This window comes from Apaloderma vittatum, unplaced genomic scaffold (genome assembly GCF_000703405.1).
Source record: "Apaloderma vittatum isolate BGI_N311 unplaced genomic scaffold, ASM70340v1 scaffold661, whole genome shotgun sequence".
In the NCBI taxonomy this organism is placed as follows: Eukaryota; Metazoa; Chordata; class Aves; order Trogoniformes; family Trogonidae; genus Apaloderma; species Apaloderma vittatum.
The window spans coordinates 1-25,095 of record NW_009697141.1 but is presented as its reverse complement, the minus strand read 5'-3'; the positions used below and the strand labels follow the sequence as shown (position 1 = coordinate 25,095).

At 37.0% G+C, this 25,095-nt stretch overlaps 1 protein-coding gene across 1 annotated transcript; it reads right to left on the bottom strand.

Moving 5' to 3' along the window:
* ARNTL2 (aryl hydrocarbon receptor nuclear translocator-like 2) lies at nt 1-19,177 on the bottom strand. Its single transcript, XM_009877210.1, has 13 exons — nt 19,034-19,177; nt 17,871-17,906; nt 14,700-14,738; nt 11,947-12,104; nt 9,064-9,143; nt 8,222-8,314; nt 5,954-6,071; nt 4,993-5,136; nt 3,661-3,901; nt 2,615-2,721; nt 1,905-2,055; nt 905-960; nt 1-113 (listed from the first exon to the last, which is right to left on the bottom strand). The coding sequence occupies exons 1-13, from the start codon at nt 19,126-19,128 to the stop codon at nt 1-3; spliced, it is 1,431 nt and encodes a 476-aa protein (XP_009875512.1). The 5' UTR covers nt 19,129-19,177.
* Nucleotides 19,178-25,095: the final 5,918 nt, after the last annotated feature.

Below are 25,095 nucleotides of genomic sequence, written 5' to 3'. Positions count from 1 at the left end.
TTACCTTTGCAATTCCAATATTTCATTTGCAATTTCGGTTCCTATACTTCCAGCACCAAGAACCGTTCCAGAGGACATTCCAGGTACACTTACTAAAGACTGTTTTACAGCATCTACAGTTAAAAAAACCAAAATAAAACCTTAGGTAGGTAGCAGTTTCATTACACAGCAAGGAACAATCACCTCAACAATTACTTTTAAAAGTAGTTTTTGTTATGCCTCTTGTTTTCAGAAATTCAATTCCTTAAAACTCTAACTCATGGGGCAGGGTGTGTAAATGTCATTTGAAATATAAAGATAAGTCAATTATGTACTTGTGGAAATTACTGAAAATTAGCTTTCATCATTATAACCCTCAGTCTCTCTCACAGACAATGTAAAACGCATGCAGGGAGAAAACCCCACAGCTTGGATTTTTCACAAACTTAAATTAGTTACTACAAAGAACAACTTCAAAAGCAAAAATAAACCTTATAGCAGGATGATCAAACAGCATGTAGAAATCAGAATCCATGCACAGCAGAAAAATATTAAGAAAATATGTATCAGTATCACCCTATAGCCTACAGGATACTAAATAGCACAATTTTATTTCTTCAGAAAACCAGTCAACACATGGGAAGAGTCTCTGACAGAAGCATAATATCCTATCAACCAAAATCCTAGCTATAGGAGAAGCTGCTACTAGGAAAAGATATGCTACAAGCCCTTCTGATCACAGTTATGTGAATGATTTAGAATGCAGCAAAGTAGCTAGAAATTGTCACAAGAATTAGCTTTGAAAAAAATTAATCATTCCTTGGAGAACAACTTAGAATAAGAGAATTTCTGGACTGAATAAATCTAAAATTGCAACGATTGACCAGGAAGTGCACTTATGATAACTATAAGAAGCAACACTTGCCTTCTGCAGGCTGGGAACTGTAGAGGGCCTGTTCTTCAGCTGACTCATTATGACCCCTGAGATTTAAATAAATAAATACATCAGCAAGTTTTTCAAAGATAAAACCCAGCATATTTACATTTCATTTCAATAGTACTTCCTGCAGAGTAAAAACTAACAACCTCAAACTAATAAAATAATGACATAATCCTCACACATTTCAATGTTCAATCCTCTATATTGTTTCTGAAGCACTGGGTGAAATACTAATTTCCACTTCCTTCCCAAATAAAGAAGAAAAGCCAATACAGTTATATGCGTTCCATGACAGAAAAGCATTTCTGCTACTAGGAGGCAGACCAGTTAACCAGAAACAACTGCTTACAAGAAGAGGGCAGTGGCTACCTTCTGCCAGCAGCTGCTGCCTCCCTTCCCTCTTCTAGACAGCTGCAGATGCCCAGATCTCCAGGGCAGGCAAAAGCAGCCTTTGGCTGTTGGGTCCCATGTACTGTCTTAACTGCTCTGTCTTCTTGAGGCAAAAGGCCATGGGCAAAAGAGGTGGTGACTTAAGACACGAAGCAGCTACAGAATGGTTAAAACAGCCCTTGACAATTTGGTTTAATGGAAATAAAATTGCCTCTGCCCCTCTCTCAAAAAGCACTTAAAATTAGGTCAAGTGACACATGCAGTCTTGTAAAACTTAGAAGAAAAAACAGAACTTAACATTTCCATTTATTCACATCTGTTTTTCTTAAAAGATCCTTCCTTTAATAAGAAACTCTTTCACCTCATTTTTTCCACTGTGAAAGAGCACAGTTTTCAGAGTCACATCCACGACTTAAGCCTGAAATAAAAGTAACTGACGAATGCAAAAAAATGTTCTCCCAAGTTACTCAACTGCTTTTTGTGCAGTTTTGATGTTTTCTAGTCTTGTTCTCCTTCTTAAGGAGGTTGATTTCTGTTAATGTTAACTGTAATTGAGACAAAAAAAATAACATGGGGATTCACATGAATTACTTACAATACCACAGTGTTGTTTGACACAATGTACTCCAGTTCTTTGGTCCAGGGATTCATGAAGCTAAACCACTGACTCTTTAAAGTAATAAAAGTCCCATCCTTTGCTCTAAATTTGTAGGAATTTGTAAATACTTTTTCTTTATTCTGCAACACTAGATAAGAAAGGAAAGTTGTAATCACCATATTTATGCTTAGAAAGATAAAGTTAAAAAAATATGGTTTTGCTGGTCAGAAATAGAAATTAAACACCACAACTGACAGGACAGAACCCCTACTGAAATCAAACTATTGTTTCAGCAGCGTTATTAATCCTACATTAAAGCTCAATTACTAAGTTTCAGGAAAGCCGCTACTAGGAAGACTCCTGACTCAGTGAATTTTCATAATTGATGTCTTTAGTTACATGATTAGGCACTTTCGCTTCAGGATTTCTTCCCAATTCTTATCAGGAACTGCAGCAGAGATTGAAAGCAGCATTGACATGATCCCCTTGCAGTTAAAGCACTGCGCCAAGATCCAAGACAATGTAAGTTTCTCCCTGCTTTTATTACAAGCCTTAGGGTGGCATGTCTTACTGCAGATGTAGAAAAGGACAATGCTAAGACCGTTTAGTTTTATTAACTCTCAGCTTCCAACTTTTTGGTTTGCAGTGTTTCCACACAGCAGTTACATGCAGTTGCAGGTAGGCTGGGAGGACCAATTATTTTGTACCTTCTTTATGTTTTTCAGCTAGATGGTTGTGATCATCTTGATGGCAGTACTCGTAACAAGAAGTTCCTAGAAGCTCTTGTGGCAGATACCCTAAAATTGCTGTTGCACTGTCAGAAATAAAAACATGAACTACAGCGGATTCAAACAATTACAAAGCTTGTTTTCTTTAGTATCAGAAAAAGCAGAAAATCAATATTTAAAGAAAGAGATGCCTGTGGTTCATGTTTGGGAAAAATGATACAGCATGAGTATAGCTCCAAAAAAATAGGAAACAGTCACTGCAAACTATCCATTTGCCATGCTCAGCAATCCAAAGACAAAATAACAGTGTTTAAAGGTGCAAACCCCACATACACACAAAACACTTACGACCGTTAGGTCTTCCCATTAGCCAATCAGCTTATTGGTCACACATAAGGTGCCATTAAAAAATTCAGTAGCTGAAATCTGTTCTGCCACTTGAAGGAACAGCTTTAAACTGACCCTTTTAGATGAGGGACAAGAGGACTGAAAGCAATAAAAAGCTTCCAGTGACAATAATGAAATTCAAAATGCAAAGTGGTAACTCAGTCTCTACAATAAATAAAAGTCTGTTTCAGAAAGTTCAGAAAACAAGAACTTGGCTTTCACTTCCAATGACATATTTAGTACCTTATTTAGATATAATGTATTTGTTCCAAAAAGTAAGATTTTAAGAAATAGTAATTTTTGGTTAAGACATACACATAACCATGAAACTCTAACAAGATTTTTTTTTACAAGTAAGTACATAAATGTATTTTATGACATATTTTAATCTTGCTAGCTCACCTTTTCCTGTAGAAAAATACACTTACTTTTAATACACTATGCTTTATGTTTTACAAAAAAACCAACCAACAAACAGGGCGCAAGTTACTCATAGGCTGAAAAATTAACCACTTCCTTCGAACAGCACTTAGAAATTCTATCCCGCTTAAGAAATTACAGATCTGAGAAAAAGTATTAGAAAATTTAACTAGTGGTGTTATTTTCATTCTCCCTTCATTGAAGAACAAGACGCTTACCGCTGATCTACATAAACAAATTTTCCATCCATGGCAAATCGTGTAACAAATTCTGTTGCTTTGACTTTTATCTCTCCACTCTTTTGTGGAACAATGTAAGGGTGTAATCTCCCAATCGCAACAAGACAGTTAAAATTACTACTGTCCTTTTCTACATCATTCTCCTCTTCTACTCCCACCTCATTAGGAGGCCAGTTCTTCATATACCCAGTACAGTGAATGGTACAGTATTTTCTGTGATCTAATAAAAAGAAATAAGCAGCAGTTACGGTTCAAGAAGTAAACTGAAACTACCTTTCAAAATTCTGTTCATCACAAGACCTATAACTATATTTTATGCTTACCTACAAGAACCGTACAAGGCTTTAGATAAAGACTACTTTTTAATTCATTTTGCACTACCTATTTTTGGCTTACCTGTAGAGAGCACTTCTAACCCTATAAGATTTAGGAGGATAAGTCATAGGTGTTGGCAGTTCAAACAGTCTCACAGAAATAAAAGTAAATTGATAGTCTGTTAACCCTGAGATCACTTTTTATATGTTTTCATATGTATTGTACATTAAAATAAACTTGAGATGTATGCTGTAGCTTCCAAATCAATTTACCTCTTGTGAACATAATGATCTTAACACATGCTTACTGCAATTGCTAAAGAATCCCTCAAGAGAACAACCCAAACCGCCCCAGCTTATTTTCTACTTATTAGGCTTCTGAATTTCTCATTTTTCTGGGAACACAAATATTTTAAAAGTCTTCGATTCCAGCATACTGTTACTCATTTTTTTTTATAGCTGGTAGACTCTTTGCTGTCTATGTAACATGCAATCACCCTCATATGTATCAAGGCACAGAGATAACATTCTGTCGTGCAGTCTTTCAAAAATCGCCAAAGTATTCTTGATCTCTGTATTCTGAACAAAATATGCTGCACACAGATTTTATTTCCTATCAACCGCTTTTTTTTTCCTCCAAACAGTAGATTTTGCAGGCCTTACTCACACAGTCATCTTCAAGACATACGTTATTCAGTCTCATTCTTCTCATCTGCTCCAGTGCTTTCAAAGATTTCCCCGAGCTTTCCGACTACAACAGACCAAGTGTTCCTAAAACATCCACTGTAACCCAGGTTCCTCCCTTCCTCTTTTCAGGGGCGAACAGGGAGGAGAAAGAGTACAATTCGACTGTTTTTCAAATTGTGTTTCCAGTACATATTTTCACTTCTCTACAGCCACTTTGCGGTAACTACAAGGCTCACACTACTGACTCGGAACTTAAATATAGTAAGGTTCAAGACAGAAAGCCCTGATTTCATCCGCGCTGTTTGAATACCTTTCTTCTTTGGGTTGGGCAAGCACTCCTTTTCCTCTTTGACTGTGGTCCTACTACATTTTATCCGGCAGAAGAAGGAACGTCGAGCACCAGAATTCAGTCGAGCTGGTCCAGCTTGAAAATCTGTGTGTACTTGCAAGCCAGCTTACAAAAATTCAGTAAAGTAATTAACAAACCAAAATTCAACACTAAGACTTCAGAATACAAGGCCTTCTCTTCATTTTATCTTCCAGTACATTCTCCTTACTGTTTAGTTGCCTAAATTTTGTCCTTACAATTAAAAATAAGTCTAATAACTTTAATAGGGCAAAGAAACGTGACTGTCACACGGATTCCAAAATTAAAAAGAACTACCGAACTATTTTTAAATGCTTCTTGATATTTTGAATTTTAACAAACATGCTTTATAAACTTTCAGTTTCTATTTGGTACAGGGAAGAACTGCAAAGAGCTTATAAAAGCCAGCTATAAAATAGTCATTAGCTGCACAGTACATAACGCTTTCCATATTAGAAACAACTGTAAACGAAATAAGATTTGGTTAAATTAGGATTGACACTTAGCATTTTCAGAGAAGACAGTGATTCTTGATATTGAAGTATTTTATCCCATGTTCGACTACATCAGGTCTTTTGTATTGACAAGACCTATCAAATACAAGAAAAAAAAGTAGTATGCCTGGTAGGAAGAACATCAGACCACATCTTGGTAAATGTTTAACAATGCAAATTTCAGTAATTCCTAGTATCTAAAATAAATTATCTTCTTTTCTGGGCTAGTTTTTAAACTGTAAGAGCATTCTAAGCAGCACATAAGCATTCAAATATGTTTGGTTCATAGAAATTATACCTCAGATTTGTACATCTATGCACATATGAACACATAAACATGTCCTTTGTAACAACCAGATTTATTAACATCTCATTAAAAAAAATTATGAGCACATTCAAATACAACTTACTTTTCCCATCTACGAGCTTCTCCCTGGGAGAGACATCTGAAGAAGAAAGTTGCTCCTTAACTTTTGCAACATCTTTTGGATGCAAGTAATCAAACAAACTTTGTCCGATTAAACTAGCCTATTAAAAATAAACAAAACAAACCCAAAATAAATAAGAACATCATTATTATAGGATAGGACCCCACACATAAGACTTCTCAGAAAAACAACTTTCTACGCCATTAAAAAAACAATCAAATGCCCCAGCTATTCTGAACATCAGTATTTTGACCCACACTTAATTTCCTATAGTTTCATATTATTTTTATAAAAACAGAGTAGTAAACCCATAATTTGTTAGTTCTCCTCTGAAAAATAGCATATTTGGTTGGATATTAAAAAAAGTTCTGTAAAATGTATGTTTTAGTTATGTGCATAATATGATTGCTGATCCTGGCCAAAGAAGGTTATGTGCAGAGTAACTCCGCTTACAGATTACTGGGAGATAAAGAAAAGAGGAAGAAATATCCATGCTATCTAATAACTTTGAGCTCCACTTTGGCTGGACATAATGGCACCACTGAACCAGGAGCTGCCTTGCAACAGGGGTCAGCTCACAGGAAGCTCTCTAAGTGTAATCCATTCACCTTCCTGACTCCTCATCCAGAGTAACTGGTCTGCTGCACTACTGCGGGCAGCGCTACTTTCTTTTGATAAAAAAGGACACAATTCTCCCAGAAGTGGGCTGGGTTTGTTTTTGTCATTGCTTACCTTCACCACAGCAAATCAACTCAATGGGTAGAAAGGAGATGTGTTGACAAGCAGTATTCTAGATTCAAATTGCGCCCATGCCACTTCCTATGTGAGCGCTGCATACGTAAAGGGGAGCACTTTTCCAACAAGTCAGAGTCAGAAATGGGTTTAATGACAAGCTTCTAAAAAAGCATAAACATACAGCCTCTTTCATTTGCCCAGTCCTCATCTAACCCTAATGCAAAAGGAAAATGCTGAGTGCCACTGAGAAGGGCTAACAGCAGCCATGTCAAAATATATAGGTATAGCAAACAGATTAGGCTGCAGGATGAGATTCATAATCCAACTCCCTAATTATTCCCAAATAAGCTAATAAATTCATGGGTTAAATCAGTCATAGAATGTGTTGAGCTGGAAGGGACCTTTAAAGGTCATCTCATCCAAGCTCCCTGCAGTGAGCAGGGACATCTTTAACTAGATCAGGCTGCTCAGAGCCTCATCAAGCCTGACCTTGAGTGTCTTCAGGGATGGAGGTTCTGCCATCTCCCTGGGCAGCCTGTTTCAGACATGTTTTCTGACCCACTCTGGCCGAACTAGCAAAGATCTTACGTGTCTAGAAGTAAGTACATATGATGTGAGGGACCTCAAAAAGTACTTTTTAGTCCTTAAGCAAATTCAGTGTAGAACTTTGAAAAAAAAAAAAACCAAACGTGTTTTATGCTGTTCCTGTAGGATGATTCATTTCTCTTTAATTTAAAATATTTTTTCAAAATCTCTATAAAACAGGGTCCAGATTGGTTACCCTTTCGTTTATGAAGAAAATGAATATAGCACAAATGTTTCAAAGTTACAGAAGTAGACAGATGGAAGCACTAACTGTTTTAGCCTCTGTTTTTGGAACACAAGTCATAAATACATGAACAAGTTATCATGCCTTGATTATTTGTGGTAATTGTTCATGATGCCAAATGTCAACTAATGGTAGGTACTTGTATTTTTTTCTTTTTCTCTTATTTTACAGACTAAGATATCTCACAGATCTCACACTATCTCAGTCTCCCTCAAGTTCAGAGCATATACACAGACAGTTATTGTGGATGAGGTGTTACCTACTGCTTCTGAGCATAAAGGCACTACCAAGGAAAGCTTTAATTAACTTCCACTGCTGAACTACCAATTTTCCTTGGCCTAAAAAAAAAAATCCACATAAAATAAAAAAAAAACAAACACAAATCCAAATCACTTTAGCATTTAAAAGAAAATCTCTTGGAAATAGAAAATGATCCTTTCAGACTAGGAGTTTTCTTAAGGATGAGCAACTGAAAAATGGTGCCATTACTCAGGTCAAGAACATTGACTATACATGCAAATATTTTGTTCCAGTATATTCAGTCTTACTCTGAAGAAGGTTAAATCAAAGAAATTCCAACAAAGGATACACAAAGACTGTTTTTTAGTAATACAAAATAAAATGTAAAAGTGTAAAGATTTATAAGAAAACACAAGGTAAAAGCAAGCAAAGAAAATTATAACCACCTGATCATAATTAAGTATTTTGCAAACTGATTCTGAGACAAACAGAATTTTTCCTCTGTTGCAACCGACCACAAACAGGAATCCATCTGCAGCCTGAAAATATAAAGATACTGTCTTTAGAAACATACAACGAATATTGATGACTACAAGGAGGCATACTTTTAAATCTGATTTTTTAAATTAAATAAGTTATAAATCACACCAAAACGCAATTAAGATTGCAAGGATCAAATCAGACCTTCCCTTACAGACAGATAAAGATTCTTAAATGCAGCTTTGAGAAAAGAGGTAGTCAGCTGCAAAAGCAGCTTAACTTGGGAGTCACCTTATAGATCTTGGGAAAGTCTGTTATAGCAGCAAAGAAAAGAGAAAATAGTTGCAAATGAGAAAGGGTAAAGAAGCATGGGTATATAATGAAGCATGAAAACAATAAGATAGATTTTATTTGGGTATTATTTTTACATCTTTTTCAAAGTACATCTTAAAAAATTTAAATGAAGAAGAGCCAGCAACAGCAAGTGAATTCATACATCATTAAAAGCATTCCCTGTACTTGCACACAGACACAAAAAATATTTGTATTAAATAGGATATGCAGATTGTATATTGATTTATCATCCCTTAAAGTGTTTCTGTCTGCCATGCTCACAAATCATCTTCTTTACCTGCTTATGAAAAAGCCTGAAGAGTAGACACAGATCATAAACCAGTACTTATCATATACATGGAAGCATTTGCTTGAAGAAAAAGATGGGGAAAAAATGCCCTCTCCAACTAAATACCCAAGTTAATGGCAAGCCTTAATAAAGACATCACTTAACTGAGACTTTCCTTCCACTTACCCTAAGGATTAACTGTCGGAGCTCATCATCCTTTAAAAATGAAGGTTTATACCGGATTTCTGTATAGGAGCTAGTGGAACCTGGAAAATAGATTATCTCGAGATATAATGTCAAAAGTTACATTTTAGATTTACCTGTTACAGTTATACTTCCTTTGTATTTTACAAATTTTCTTTGCAACCACAACAGCTCAATAAAAAAAACCACCACGCTTAAAAATTCTAAAAATATCAGAAATAAAAACCCCTCATAAACACATGCTGGTAATGAATACTGGCACACAAACAGATTTTTTTTCTTGCCCTTAACTTGCATAAAATAAAAAAACTTCTGTTCAGATATCTTTAATGTGCTGCTAGAGAAATGGTATTACAAGATCTGAATTTTCTAGAAACATTTTGTATGCTTATTTGAGAATCCTTAAGATTTGGAATCTGAATAATTCCAATGTTAGCAATTGTCTCTTGGCATGAATAATGCTTCATTAGTACTATGCATCCAACAATCAAAACACCACTCTGTTGTAGTTGAATTTAATGCCACACTAAACGTAGTGAGAATGACTCCCTACATTTACTGTTTTAGCACCTGTGGCAAGTACTCTAAAATAACTTCTAACCATTACAAGGATTTCCATGTTTTGCTCAATATTTTCTGAGGTAAATAGTAGTTGAACTTTCCAGTAAATTTCAGCATTCCACACAGTTATCTTCTAGATACTACAAGATATGGACATGCTGGAGCGTGTCCAGAGAAGGGCCACGAGGCTGATCAGAGGGCTGGAGCACCTCTCCTATGAAGACACACTGAGAGAGTTTGGGTTGTTCAATCTGGAGAAAAGAAGGCTCTGAGGAGACCTTGTTGTGGCCTTCCAGTATCTCAAGGGGGCTACAAGAAAGCTCCTGAGGGGCTGGGCAGTGACAGGACTAGAGGGAATGGACTGAAGCTAGAGATGGATCGGTTCAGATGGGACGTTGGGAAGAAGTTCTTCCCCATGAGGGTGGTGAGACACTGGCACAGGTTGCCAAGAGAGGGGGGGGAAGCCCCATCCCTGGCAGTTTTTAAGGCCAGGCTGGATGGGGCTCTGAGCAGCCTGATCTAGTGGGGGATGTCCCTGCCCATGGCGGGGGGGTTGGAACTAGATGATCTTTAAGGTCCTTTCCAACCTAATATGATTCTATGATTCTCTTTTCTTAAAGCATTTGTTTTGAAGATACATGTAGCAACTGTGCTGGATGGAGTCCAGGTTTTGTGTCTCATTGCTAAAACACAAGTGTTTGAGATGAAGATTTCTTGTAGATGCTTGTTTAAACTGCAAATGAAACTACTACTCTGCTACTTTCTCAAGATTTTTTAATGCAAAACTCTCAGCTTGTTTGGTCCAATGGGCCTCTACAAAATCCTTCCAGTCTAAGTCACTCTACAATTCTATTCCTGTTGAGTTACCAGCATAATTTGTTTCCTAAACTCCTTTAACTTAAGACTAATATAATTCTTATTAGGTATGTTTATTCATAGTCAGGTTGTTTTAATGCACACAGTCTTTGACCTTTGCTTACAGTTGATCAAATTGTTATTCTGAAACAGTACTGCCAAAAAACCTGAAATCTTGTGTGCTGCTGAGCAACCACATGATATGCAGGCTGTATTTGTATGTAAATTTTTTAGGTGAGGAAAAAAAAATAAATCCCAAAACCTAGCAATAGCAAAAGGAGAGGAAAGAATATATCCTGGTTTGACACTGACACTAAACCAGTCACTGAGATCCATGATGACTTTAATGTTGCTATCTGATGGAGGGTATACACTTCGGATAAGTCTTTTGCTTGGTACTTTCTAACATTTCACAGCGTTTAAGTCCTTAGCATAATCAAACCCATCAACTATTCTATTAAAGTATATTTTGCAACATCCCTTTTGACAACTCTTCTTGTAGGCAACAAAAGATGATTATGTCCAAATGTAATGTTTTATTGACTTCTATGCAACTGGTTTTGGTTTTATGAAGTTACACTGTAAAAGACTTAACCTCACTGAAGTGAGTTCTCTGTGCTCCCCACCAGTGCAACTAATTTCACCAGTTTCTTTCGATAAGTGTCAGCATAGCCTCTCATTGGCAAGGGACTTTTTTCTAATCTCATAGTGGACAAACAACTCAGTGGAAGTACTTGAGGGTTTATAAATGACTTGGCCTTCAACTTAAAGCCTTCCCCAACTTCAGTTCTTTTTTGGTTTTGTTGGGTTTTTTAAATGGTCTTCTTCCATGATGTTGTACATTTCAAAGTCAACAGATAAACATGAAATTCCAATACAGAGACAAAGGGTTGATACAACCACAAAAGTGGGAATCACTAACAGGAGTCTGAAGACTATTTGCTTCTCTATTAGCATCAGAGCTGTTGGCGTTGGTACAGCACCACAGGTGCTACTGTTACAGAAAGTATGATGGGAAGCGGAGAGATCAGAGAATACACGTTTAATACACATTTTCGGGACCTGTATTAATGCTCATGCTGGTATTGGGTTGATGTTTGGACTTAGGATCTTAGAGGTCTTTCCAACCTTAATGATTCTGTGAATGAAGACGGTCTTGACTAATCACTGTAATTTTTAAAAAGAACCAAGGAGTGACTCAACTGCAAGGCATATCCTTAGCAGACGGAAAATATCAGACACTGAAGGGTGGCTTTTTTCCTACAATACTAAGCAAAAAGAAGAAATTATGTTCTGGAAATTACAAACATGTAAATTTAAATGAAGAACAGACTTGGAACTGAATTCAGCAAGAAAATATTAAATACATGACATTTGATTTATTTAACAAAGAAGATACACGGTACAACTCCTGACCAAACAATCCCTTTCAGGGTTACGAAAACCTACCTTTTAAAGATTTTAAGTGTTGCACAGCCATCCGTAACACTGTAAGTTTGTCTAGCTTTCGTGCCATGGGATTGCACTGAGGTATCATAGCAGACAATTCCTCTATCAGATTATTCATTTTGTCTCTTCTACGTTTCTCTGTTTGACTGTGGGCCTCTCTAAGAAGAAAAAAATATTTTAAGAAAGATAGAGAACATATTGTTTTTTCAATAACATTTATCAATTCAATTTTGGGAATGGAACTTACCACAAAAAGTATTACTATGCTGAAATACTTTTCCATACATGACTTGTGTTTGACAACTTAATTACATTTAGTTAACAAAGCAGAAATGGTAACAATAATAAAAAATACCAAGAGAAAAAAAAAATCTCAAGCAATAACTTGATTATATGTGGCAGCAACAATAGGCTACGAAGACTTAGAAAAGTTAAATTCTTCTTGTGAACCTTGACATCCAAGTGAATACCTTGACACTTTACCGTGTACTAGAGAAGTTCTAATGTCATTAGTAGTCACTAGAAGACATTTCTGCTCCCTGCTCTATTTTTACCTGACCTGTGTACCTAAGATGGGGTATATATTCTGCTACATAAAAAAAAAAAAAGCGCCCTCAGCACTTGCTAAAGCATCCTTGAGCTCTGTTTCATGCACTCACAAGAATGAGATAACAAGAACACATTGCTGATCTTGGATTACCTTAAAAATTACTCAGATTTAACACAGACAAAAACATAAGCATTTATTCATAGCAGAGTAGAAGCAACAGACTACACACTTATATGCGCTTATCAGAGACACAGTGGAAACTGAAAGGACAAGCTATGCCTCATGTAATCTCAGCAGAGATATTTTAGAAAGTTTTTCCCTTTATTCACTGGAGAAGGTGGTTAAAAGGGTTTCGGTCCCTGTGCACACCTTGTGTCTCACATTTCATTTCTTGGTAAGCCTTTGCCAAGAACTCAACCACAGAAAGAGTGCTTCTCTTCTGGGATAGGTTTAAACAGAAAACCCCTTCTAAAGCATATGACGGTGCACGTCACAAATATATTTATATCTCAGGTCACCTTTTCTTTAGTTTTTTCTTGTGGTGTATGTTAGCTTTCTAGTTGATCTTCCCTTAGCACCCACTAGCATATCAAGGATAGTTTATTTCATTCTATTCACTTCTTAGCCAGAAGACAATCTAGCCACCCAAAATGACTATTTTCCTTTCTGATGGAGACCCAACATAGTAGCAGTTAACAAAACTGAGGGATAAGTTTTGGTTGTTTTCTCCAAAACTCTTCCTTAGGCATACCATAACAGAAGTTATTAAGGGTAATAAAGTTAACAACACTGGGCCTGTTGAGAAAGAACCAAGTACAGTTTTAAAAACCTAGGCTTCAATTATTATTTCTCCCCCAAATAAGTCCACACAAACAATTCTGTGTCCTTCATCCAGGAAATCAGCTTTTCTCTCTATGAAGCCTTTTAAAAAAACCAATTTTAACAGTTATTCTCAGCTGTACAGGTTCACCCAACTTTTCCTTCATGTCAGGTAGGACATGAATATATCATGTGTACTCCTTGAACTTAGAGCCTCAGGAAGATAGACACAAACATCTGCAGAAAGAGAACAGTCTTTCCCATCTCTAAGAGTCAATAAGAAGTTACAGAAATATGAACAGGTGGATGCAGAAATTCAGGTGATAACTGGATCATTTAAAAGTCTTCTGTTACCTTCTCCTTTACAAAGAACAGAGAAAAGCAAGCTCCCCAATAAGCTTGAGAAAAGAGATACTGAAGGGATAATGACTGTTAAGCAAACCTTCGAAGAGTCTTCAAATTATTTTTTCCTCCAACTAATGAAGCAAAACTTTAATATTATATAGTTAGGTTTTTTCTTAAGTTATTAAAGCAATGTACAAAACAGAATCTTATACAGCAGTCTGGAATACTCGGTAAAGAAAAATGAGGTTTGGAGTTAAACAAAAAACCCCTGTAAATACATTTTAATACACTGACTTCTTTCATTTTTTTTAAATTACAGGAACGCTTCATAATTACTAGTTAGCATACTGTATAAATAATGCTTTTGACAGCAGAATGGATTATGTATTTCTACTTTGACATCTCTGCTCACATGACGAAAAACATTTCTAAAACAACCTCATAAACCAGCTCTGCTTTAAGTGGCTTCTCTATAGTTTAAAATATTTGTTTAGATGAATCATGACTGGATTCAGTCATAGAGGATTTCAGATCTTACAAGTGCTCTATGGGAATTTCATTTTCTATTCAGGTAAGATGTGAATTCAACGTGCGATGGCAAACCTTGAATAATTCCCTACAGAAAAACTTGCTCCAGAACAAGAATTCTTGGTCATGCTTTAGCTGAATCTTTTTTCACATAGGACAAGTTCTAAATACCTCCAAGTGTAGTAAAATCTAGGATAAATAATTTTCAAATTCATAGACTGAGGATCAGCTCTTCCCTTTATATGACTTGAGTGCATTGCACTTAATTCTCACTTTGAAAATTTTAACCTCAGTTTTTGCTAAACTATCTGCAACGCAACTTTCATTACAATCAGTAGTAAATTAAATCCTCAAGGAGCCTCTAAAAACTGCTATACGCTTGGGGGAGGGAAAGGAAAAGTTTACTGTTATATATTTGACAGTTTTAATGAACATTGCCCAAATCTCATTATTTTACTATTGTGAATACTAGTATTTACTAGAAAAACATACTTTTATTGCAAATTATTACCTGAAATCTTTTATTTTAACATGTTCTTCATCTTCACTCCTAGAGAAAACAAGATATAGAGTTTTACATTGCGTATTTAATACTAGGTACTTCTTTCCTCCCGTGAATTCAAGATGTAGAAAATGAAACAAATTTACTACCACTCTAACAAAAGCCCACAAAAATTCCTAAACCAAAGATGACCTACCAAGTGATGCATAATAGAAAGGGACCAAAGCTTAACTTCCAATATTCATGGTTATGTGAACTTCTTATGAGATATTTCATAATTACAGGGCTATGGAGAAAAGTACAATAATGGAAGATTCAACTAACTTAAGTTCAGGCTTGATTTTTTTTTTAATTTAAAATTTTACATGAGAGATGAACTACTCATGTTTTTACATCCAAGGTCTTATTGTCAAATGATGAAAAAAGCAATCCCTAGCCTAGACTGGGCCTAAACTACACTTTAGTTGCTCATGATCATTTGTCCATGGGACAGCCGTGTGCCCTTGTGGTCAAGAGGGCCAATGGGATCCTGGAGTGCATTGAGAAAAATGTGTCCAGCAGGTCTAGGGAGGTTCTCCTTCCCCTTTACTCTGCCCTGGTGAGACCACACCTGGAATCCTGTGTCCAGTTTTGGGCTCCCCAGTTCAAGAGAGACAGGGACCTACTGGAGAGAGTCCAATGGAGAGCTACGAGGCTGATCAAGGGACTTGAACATCTCTCCTGTGAAGAGACACTGAGAGAACTGGGGCTGTTTAGCCTTGACAGGAGACGACTGAGAGGGAATCTTATTAACATATATAAATATCTGAGGGGTGGGTGTCAAGGGGAAGGAAACAATCTGTTTTCAGTGGTGCCCAGCAATAGAACAAGAAATAATGGGTTTAAGTCAGAACATCAGAAGTTCCACCTCAACATGAGGAGAAACTTCTTCACTGTGAGGGTGACAGAGCCCTGGCACAGGCTGCCCAGAGAGGCTGTGGAATCTCCTCTGGAGACTTTCAAAACCTGCCTGGATGCGTTCCTGTGTGGCTGCCCTAGGGGATCCTGCTCTGGCAGAGGGGCTGGACTAGATGATCTTTAGAGGTCCCTTCCAACCCTGAACATTCTATGATTCTACGATGACAAAAACTAAAAATTAAATATTTTTCCATATCACACAGAAATTACTGGAAAGCCTATGTAATAAAATTGTAAATGAAAGACAATCAATAGTGCCTATGTGACACAAAATACTTCGTAGCAGGAAAATATAAAGGATGATTCAAACAAAGGCAATGACCTTTCTCCCCTAAGATCACTGTATTCTTCGCCACTATCTATTAAGAATTTCAGAACACAGCCTAATATTTATCTTACCAATTTAGTATGAGCAATTTGGTACTTGCAGAGAGGCAGTTCCTATACAAACACTAGCTACTGTTTTCTTAAAAAAAGAAAAAATAATGCAAATATTTTTAATCTTTCTACAGCAGTTCTTCAGCTTTTCTTTAATTCAGCAATGGAAACATCTCACGCAGTACTGCAAACTCCATTCCAGAGAAATGACCTGCTAGACTATGACCATTTTAGAAGCGGCATATGTTGTACCAGAAGGATTATAAGGAGACAGGTCAGTCAGTCAGTGGCTGTCTCCTATGACGAAATGGAAGTAGGAAGCAAAAGGACAGCTGGAAATCACAGCTTAAGGAAAGACCTCAAAAGCTGCTTCCACCTGTAACTAAGCACTGACCCCAGGGAGTATGCAGCAGCCAGAGCCAAATTAACACATGACATAGAGACCCAGCTCTTCTGCCCAGGGTTTCACTGGAACCCAGGATTCTTCTAAACAGTCTGATAAACCCAAGCATGTATGTTGGGCTCACAAGAAACTAGGACTTTTCTTTTGTGAAACTGTTTCAGGTTTAGATGAGTTAGCAATAACTAATATTTTTGTTTTATTTTGTAAGACACTTCTACTACGAACGTACACATACTATGAACTCCAATAGGAGTTACATTGGCTGTAAGAGAAGAGGTAATGGAGAACCAGACCAACTGCAATGTAGCGCATGACCTATTAACTAACTCTTCTTCTCTCTCAGGAGCTCCCTTTGGGGAAGAAATTAGAACAAATTTGCTGCTCAAGCAATCAGTCACAGTCTTCCATGGACTTATATGGCCTCTGTCCTAACAGCTGTGCTTTTACCAATAAAAATAGCTAGATTAAAACTAAAACATCAGGTGAAATTCTACCTCATGACAATTATGAGAGCATCATAGATGATCTTTAAGGTCCCTTCCAACCTGACAATTCTATGATTCTATGATGCATGGGAATGGTTCAAAGCTGCTCCTGGGGAGGTTCACACTCGACGTTAGGAAGCATTTCTTTACCAAGAGGGTTGTTAAACTCTGGAATACACTCCCTAGAGAGGCAGCTAATGCCTCAAGCTTACCAGTGTTTAAGAGGCACTTGGCCAATGCCCTTAACAACATGCTTTAACTTTTGATCAGTTCTCAAGTGGTCAGGCAGTTGAACTAGATGATTGTTGTAGGTCCCTTTCAACTGGAATATTCTATTCTATGTACAAAAAAAAAAAAAAAAAAAGTACTGTACAGCTACATATAAACAAACATATGTTCCAAGTAAGGTAACCATGTGCAGAAAAAGAAATCACAACAAAATAATCATGTCATTCATAACTATCCCAGAACATATATAAACAAAGGGTTTACTTATGCAGCACAGCTACCTTAACTCTGGTTTGTCACCTTGTAATAGGATTATTTTAACACAGTTTTGGTAGATTTATTTTAAAAAGCAGGTGACAAGGTTAAAACAAACAGACAAAAATCATTTACACAGACGGGTCCTAGAAGAATACCAGACATTTCCTTCACCTCTTTAGTCTTATTTAACTGTTATTTTTCATTTGTTCCCATTCTTACTTCAACTTCAATACTTACAAGTCTGGTAAAGACAGAGTGTCGTCTTAGAAACAAATATCAGAAAACCTCAACATTAGATGGACCTATTCATCCTGTTAATTAGCTATAATGTTTATCACCTTGGCCTGTACAAAGACCTGCCCTTAGACAGAGCATTCCATAAGGCAAACCACACAGCTCATCTAGCTAAACAGGAAAATGTGGCTTGTTTATAGCACCGAAAACAGAAACAGATTCATTTATAAGAAGTACCTTTTCTGAGGATCACCATCAACTTCAACTGTATCCCTGCAGAAAGAGGTAACAAAGTAAGCAAAACCTAGTTTGGGGCCCAAAAGGATGACTTGATAATACCCAATGAAAAAAGTCACAGAAAAATTTTAGTGGAAATCCCACTTGATTAGTTATTTTCAGCAAGAACATTAGTTTTCTGAAGCTAATTACTAGTTCTTAAAAGATAATACTTATTCAGTTAGCTTTTCCACTTGGACACGATTATTTTTTTTTATGACAGAAGTTTCATGAAATCAGAGAGAGATACAAACTTCAGGGAAGTAGTATTGATGAAGCAGCACTTTTACTGAACAGCTAGAAATCAACAACTTCTACTGGAAAAGAATGGAGAGGTTTTTTTCAGAAACTAATGTAGTTCTGGAACTTTCAATGATCTACAAGGTATACTTGAATCTCAAAGCTGACAATTACAGTGTAATGCACTAGATCTGCAGGCTGAATCGGGTACCTTACTTCTGACTAATACAGTTTTGAATAGATCACTTTAAAAAAAAAACAAACATTTTTCCTATGCAAATAATTATTTGGTTAACTGGCATCTGTTTCACAGTTACAAAACAGGAGAAAACAGCCAACAGTATCATCTCAGTCGCCATGTATGACCCACTTAAAAAGACTAAGTACTAGCATAGGACAGTCCTCATTTTCAGGTCACAGGTTTGTCTGGACATTTAAGTAAATGTCTGCCCCAGTCACTGAAGAAGCAGTTCTGACTCTGTAGTTCTAGATCAAAGAGCTTAACCAGTAATCTTGTTTCAGGCTCAAGGTGATACTCTAGTGTGTACTTGTGAGACTTCAAGCAACTTAATAACTTATTGCAAAGAGAACTTGCCTTTACTAGCAGGCAAAGAAAGAGTTAGGATTGAAATGTCAGTATTAGAGACACATTACCCAAACATTTCTAGACAGGAAATGGCATTATAGAATGCTACATTTGTCCCTTAGATTTAAGGATTATTTTTTCTGTTTTTAATAACTCGGGACTGTCAGAGACTGCATTTGGAAGAACCTGTAATAAATAATGACAGTAAAAAAAGGAAAGAGGATTAGACTGTTACCATGTTGCATAAATCACAGATGAACGTGTCAAATTTCTGCTCATACAGAATTGATTTACTTACTGGTTATCAGAATCACTTCCTTTGCGCTTCCTTGGAATCTCCGCCACAGAAACATTGACAGAAGTGGTGGTAGCGGGCTTAGTTATTGGATTCATGAGGCTGGGGTCTCCAGAAGCAATGCACGGCTTTCCATCTATTGAGAAATTACCTGTGAATGAGAAAGAAGGTCAGTATCCAGCAAGAGCTATACCACCACGTATCCTTTCTGGTTTTCATTTTGAAAAAAAAAAAAAATAATTGTTCGTGGGTGGCTTCTGTGCCTCTGACATAAAAACCACAAAGGTCCTACTTGCCACAACTCAAGTACAGAACACTGTCTGCCCACAGTTCTGTAAGGATTTCATCAAACCAATCAAGGCACCAATGCGATGTAATACACACCTATTATTCTCCTAAAAGTCTTAGCAGACTAAAATGCCGCAGCATCTCGAATACCCTGCTGCAAAAGCACAAGACGTGGCATTAGTTAGCAGATCAAAAATACTGTGACTTAACACTAAATTAAACTTAAATATACAGCGAATATGGTTTTTTAACAAGCTGGACATCCCAAAAGTGAAAGCTTGGCATAATTATTTTTCTGACATATAATCTACAATTACACATAAAATCAGTCATGTTAAGTCAGAAGAGATTTGAAAGCACATCAAGTTCTACCTCAGAGTTCCATTCACAGTTCTCCTCTCAAGGCAAACTGCTTTGTTTCTGGGAGGAACAGAAGAGAAATCACAAGGCAAAATAACACTAGTGACCTACTGTGAAAAGAAAACAGTCTCGAGGTATTTAAGCGCTATGACATTTTTTCCTCTCTCAACGCAAAGCTACCACAAAGAGTCACTCAGTTGATGTTTAGGTAAAGAATCAGAATTAACTCTGTTTTGGCATATGTAGGCACTCCTTTAGGCTTCAGGGGCTAGTGAGGAAAGTATCCTAGTGGTAGCATCCTATGTTTATCTAGAAATAGTAAAGAATTAACTCCATGAAGGGACAGATGAGGGTTTGAGAGAGGTAATTTAAGCAAGTGAGCATCTCCTACTTTTAGCAGGAGGCAAAAACTAAGATGACCGCTTTCAAAATCCAACAGGAAGAATAACTGGCTACTTTATTATGAGCTTGCCTTTTTTTGTTTGTGGGTTTTTTTAGCATGCCTGCTGTCCATAAATGATACGTAAAAACACTAAAACGAATGATACGCCGTGTATGTTTTTTTTTTTCCTCTTGGGTGTAAGCATATCTTACACCAGAAAACCTAGGTTTGCATTTTCTGTTGGAATATGACTCTGGAGAGTTAAATGAAAATAGGCTAATACTTGAACAACAGCTTGCCTGGTCTTCTACTAATCCTCTCTCTGCCAAGTCAGACTACACCGAGTCAGCCCCTGTTTTATTGCAGAAAGTTCTTTAACTCATTAAGTCACGAGGAAGTTCCAAAAAAAGGTGAAAACTCAAAGAATCACTAAATAATTGACAAATAAGTAACGCTTTTGGGCATCTGCAACATAAAGAAAATTTGGTTACTTCAAATTCAACATATTCAAGGATATTTAAGATATATTAAATGAAATGACACCATAAATACCACAAGGGCACAAATGGCGGATGGCTGAAATATTTTTATGATACTCATCACTTCATAATAGTTTCAATTTATATTTCTACTATAAATTCATGCAATTATAAACCAAACATCATTCCTCCCCTCCCAATTCCAAAGGAACATTTTATTTATAAAGAGTAGTTTTAATTCACTTAGGTCATAGCAGCCTATAATTATTAGATTAAGTTATTGCAGTATAATCCTACTTCATGAATATTTACGAAAGAGTACTTACTAAACAGAAACCTAGATGTATCAAAGACAAGAATGCCTTCAGCACAACAGATCCTTTCGTCCCGGAACAAAGCAGGACAGAAAGGACCCACTGACCTAAATACTCCTTTGCGCACAGATGGCCAGCCTGCTTTCTAAACCACTTCCCTTTAAAGAAACAAAATGAAATACACCATTTACAGCTTTTCCAATTTATCCCTCGTATTATCAAAATAACTACTATTTTTCCCTCACACTCCAGGAACGAATTCCAAATACCGCACTTATCTCCTCTGTATTTCCTAACAACACCCTTCTTGCTTTTTCTTAACTAACAAAGCAAAAAATGTTTAGACTATCAGCCACAATAACCTATTATAAACTTCTACACTACAATTTTGAGATGATAAACTGTCGTAAGTACTATCACTTTGACAAACTAAATGCCGTGTCAGATGCTGCCTCAACTAAATGCCAGTAAGATAGCTCATTGACCATAGGGAAAAATACAAGGTTAAGAACCTGGATTGATCCCTGACATGTACAGTATGCAGCATATATTCTTTTTATATCCTCTTTAAGATTCTCACAGAAACATGAAACCAAATCAAACTACAAAACCCAAACATAATGCAAAAGAAAACAAGTAGAGAAATAAATGTAAAGCTTTAGAACTACCAAACTTAGTACAGGAGTAATTATTTGGAATTTAACAAAAGAGCAAATCTCTTTAAAACCTACTACTCATTGAACAAGCAGCAGACAGAAACAGTTCACAAAGTTCAGTCAGTTGTGAGAAGTCAGTAAAAACGCTTAGAAATAATCTCTTAAGGCTTTATATTAGCTATCATTATAATACTAGGTGATTCCAAGGTGCTTACTCTCTCCCTCAAGTGTCTTAACCTTGTGTAGTCTATGATGAAAGATTTCCTTCCTTTTCCAGCTACACCATTGTGGGAGAGACAAATAAAGGATTTAAAAATCTTTAGGTTCACAGAGAGAATGTGACACAATGACCCCCAATAAAAAAGGTGTGCTTCTATGATAGGAAAAAGCTAGATTCTTGTCTTTCAGTTGTGCACTTGGTTGCATTTCCTATATTCTCAGTTTCTGCAAACATTTTCATACCATTTACATATAAAACACACCCCTCGGAATATATGAAGCAAAATCAAATGTTTTCCAATTTCGTAGCACTCTTGCTTAATGAAAAACAATATCCAGAAAGACCACTCGTTATTACAAGTTGATTTTCCTGAAAAATCAAAATCATTAGTCAATTTTTAAACTACTCAAAACAGTTTAATTCAAATTTGGTTTAACACCCCAAGTGCTATTAGTTACAGTAGTCTGGTTTTCAAGTCAAATAAAATTCCAACTGAGAAATAATACTTTTTGAAAACAAAAGTTATTACTGTTCATTTCAAAAGTTTTGCAAATGCCCTGGCAGAGTGATAATCAAATTTCAATGGTAAGTGAATAGTTCCTCAAACAAATGTCTATTTATGGCCTATGTTTGGCTCTCAGTGTTGAGCATATATGCTTATCTATATTAAAAACTAGAAATATTTAGAAGCATATTATGCATATCTGGACAGATGAAACTAATACTGTAAAAACGGTCATTGCAATCATTCTCTGTGTAAAAAAGTAAAGAACAATCAAACATTACAAACACACTGTAAGCAAAATAGCTCATTCCCAGTAAGTGTATCAGAAATAAAGCACTATTACTTTAGTGCAATTTTGGTATATTTCATAATCAGGCAAACAAAGTATTTTAAGGAATGGTTATCTTATTATACCAACATACAAGACCATACCCTACTAAACTGCAACCTCTGTGGTGTTTTTCTACAAGAAAAAACATTTTTTAAAAAAATTACAGTACCCAAGGGAGTTGGCAAAGAACAGAACAACTGCAAATAAGCTACACAAAACTACTGTTTAGGGGCAGCATACGAAGTAAAGATATATGAAATCAACTGCACTCCTATGGTTGGGCAAGATTCTGTGCAAATCACACGCAATGCATTAGGAAACAAGGCTTGGGAGACTCTACATTTTTCTAATTACTGACAATACCATTTTCTAAACACATACCACATTCCTGAGCTGTTTTCTCCACTAACAGTTCTAAGGTTTTCAGTTCCTAAACAAACACAATCTATTAGAAAAGGCTTATGGTCAAACTCCACCAGCCATAAGAGCAGAGCTTCATCTGACCACACAAAGATGTCCACATCTGAACTAGCCATTCTCGTCCCTCTTGGAGGGAAGAAGACATTTCTAGGGTGATTCATCTCAACCTAAAACAGATTCCTACAGTTGGCTAGATGAAATACATTTCTAGGGTGATTCACCTCAGTCTAAAATAGATTTCTACAGTTGGCTAGATGAAATACAGTCCAAGAGTGTCTACCTCTATTCAGTAATTATACAAAGACTAAAGTAACTAGCTCAGACTTGGGTATCTACTCTGCAGACATCTAAAGATAAATTGAGATTAATCCCACCCAAGGTGGCTACAGAACTATCATGCTATCCTTAAAATATAACAGCCACAGACAGCACCCGTTTGTGCCACACGCAACAGGTTTCAGCCCAAGACAGTTGATCAAAATTATTATTTAGACCAGTGACAAGTGGTGTCCCAAAAGGATCGCTACTGGGACCAGTGCTGTTTAACACCTTTGTCAGTGACACGGACAGTGGAATCGAGTGCACCCTCAGTAAGTTTGCCGACGACATAAAACTGCATGGAGTGGTTGACATACTGGATGGAAGGGATGCCATCCAGAGGGACCCTGACAGGCTGCAGAGGTGGGCTTATGTCAACCTCATGAAGTTCAACAAGGCCAAATGTAAAGCCTTGCACCCAGGTCAAGGCAATCCCAAGCACAAATACAGAATGGGAGGAGAACAGATTGGGAGCAGCTCCGAGGAGAAGGACTTGGGTGTGATAGCTGATGAGAGGCTCAACAGGAGCCAGCAGCATGCACTTGCAGCCCAAAAAGTGAACCATGTCCTGGGCTGCATCAAAAGGAGTGTGACCAGCATGTCAAGGGAGGTGATCCTTTCCCTCTACTTGGCTCTAGTGAGGCCCCGTCTGGAGTAGTGTGCCCAGTTCTGGAGCCCACAGTACAAGAAGGACATGGATCTCCTGGAGCAGGTCCAGAAGAGGGCTGTGAAGATGATTAGAGGGCTGGAACACCTCTGCTGTGAAGACAGGCTCAGAGAGCTGGGGTTACTCAGAGAAGAAAAGGCTCTGGGGTAACATAAGAGTGGCCTTCCAGTACATGAAAGAGGCCTACAGGAAAGCTGGAGAAGGGCTTTTTACAAGGGTCTACAGCGATAGGACAAGGGGCAATGGCCTGAAAGAGGGTAGATTTAGATTAGATATTAGGAAGAAATTCTTCACCATGAGGACAGTGAAGCAGGTTGCCCAAAGAAGTTGCAGATGTCCCGTTCCTGGAAGTGTTCAAGGCCAGGCTGGATGGGGCTTTGAGCAACCTGGGCTAGTGAGAAAGGTGTCCCTGCCCACGGGGGTTGGCACTAGATGATCTTCAAGGTCCCTTCCAACCTTAACCATTCTATGATTCTATTGCTTTAATTATGCACGACCACCTCATGACCCACTCACCCCTTATGAAAGGTTAGCTGTTTTGGCTAGGTTTACTCCTCATAGTAAATACTAAAACACTACTTTGACTTTTTAGAATCATCAAAAGGAAATCATACAAGATATACATAAGCACTCCAAGAATCAGCAGAAAAATACAAGTCATGTAGTTATTAATAAACTAATAAAAAAAGCTGTCAGGCAGCCCTTATTTAACCAGTTTAAAAAAGAACATCTAAATCCATCTATCAGGATATTACAGCAAAATATGCTTGAAATAAAATGTCAATTAGTAAGTATATTTATAAATAAACTGATAGGTGGCACTCTTCATAGTCTGTGAATAAACACGCACACCAGACCTGGAGAGATGTTGTAGCTCTGCAGCTGTTTAAGATAACACTGTAATACTGCCACAACCTTCCTAAGAATAGGAATGCATTTTCAATCCAGTTTTCTATGTTGAAACACCTTTCTAGCAGAAGGAAAGGAGGAGAAAGAAGCTGCTTTAAAATTAAATTTCTAAGACCTCAGATGCCACTGCCTATTAAAATGTAGATTTTCCAAATGTATGTTCCTGGTATGCACAAAAAAAAGAAAGAAAGTCAAGCTTTTTTGCCAGAAAGTCAA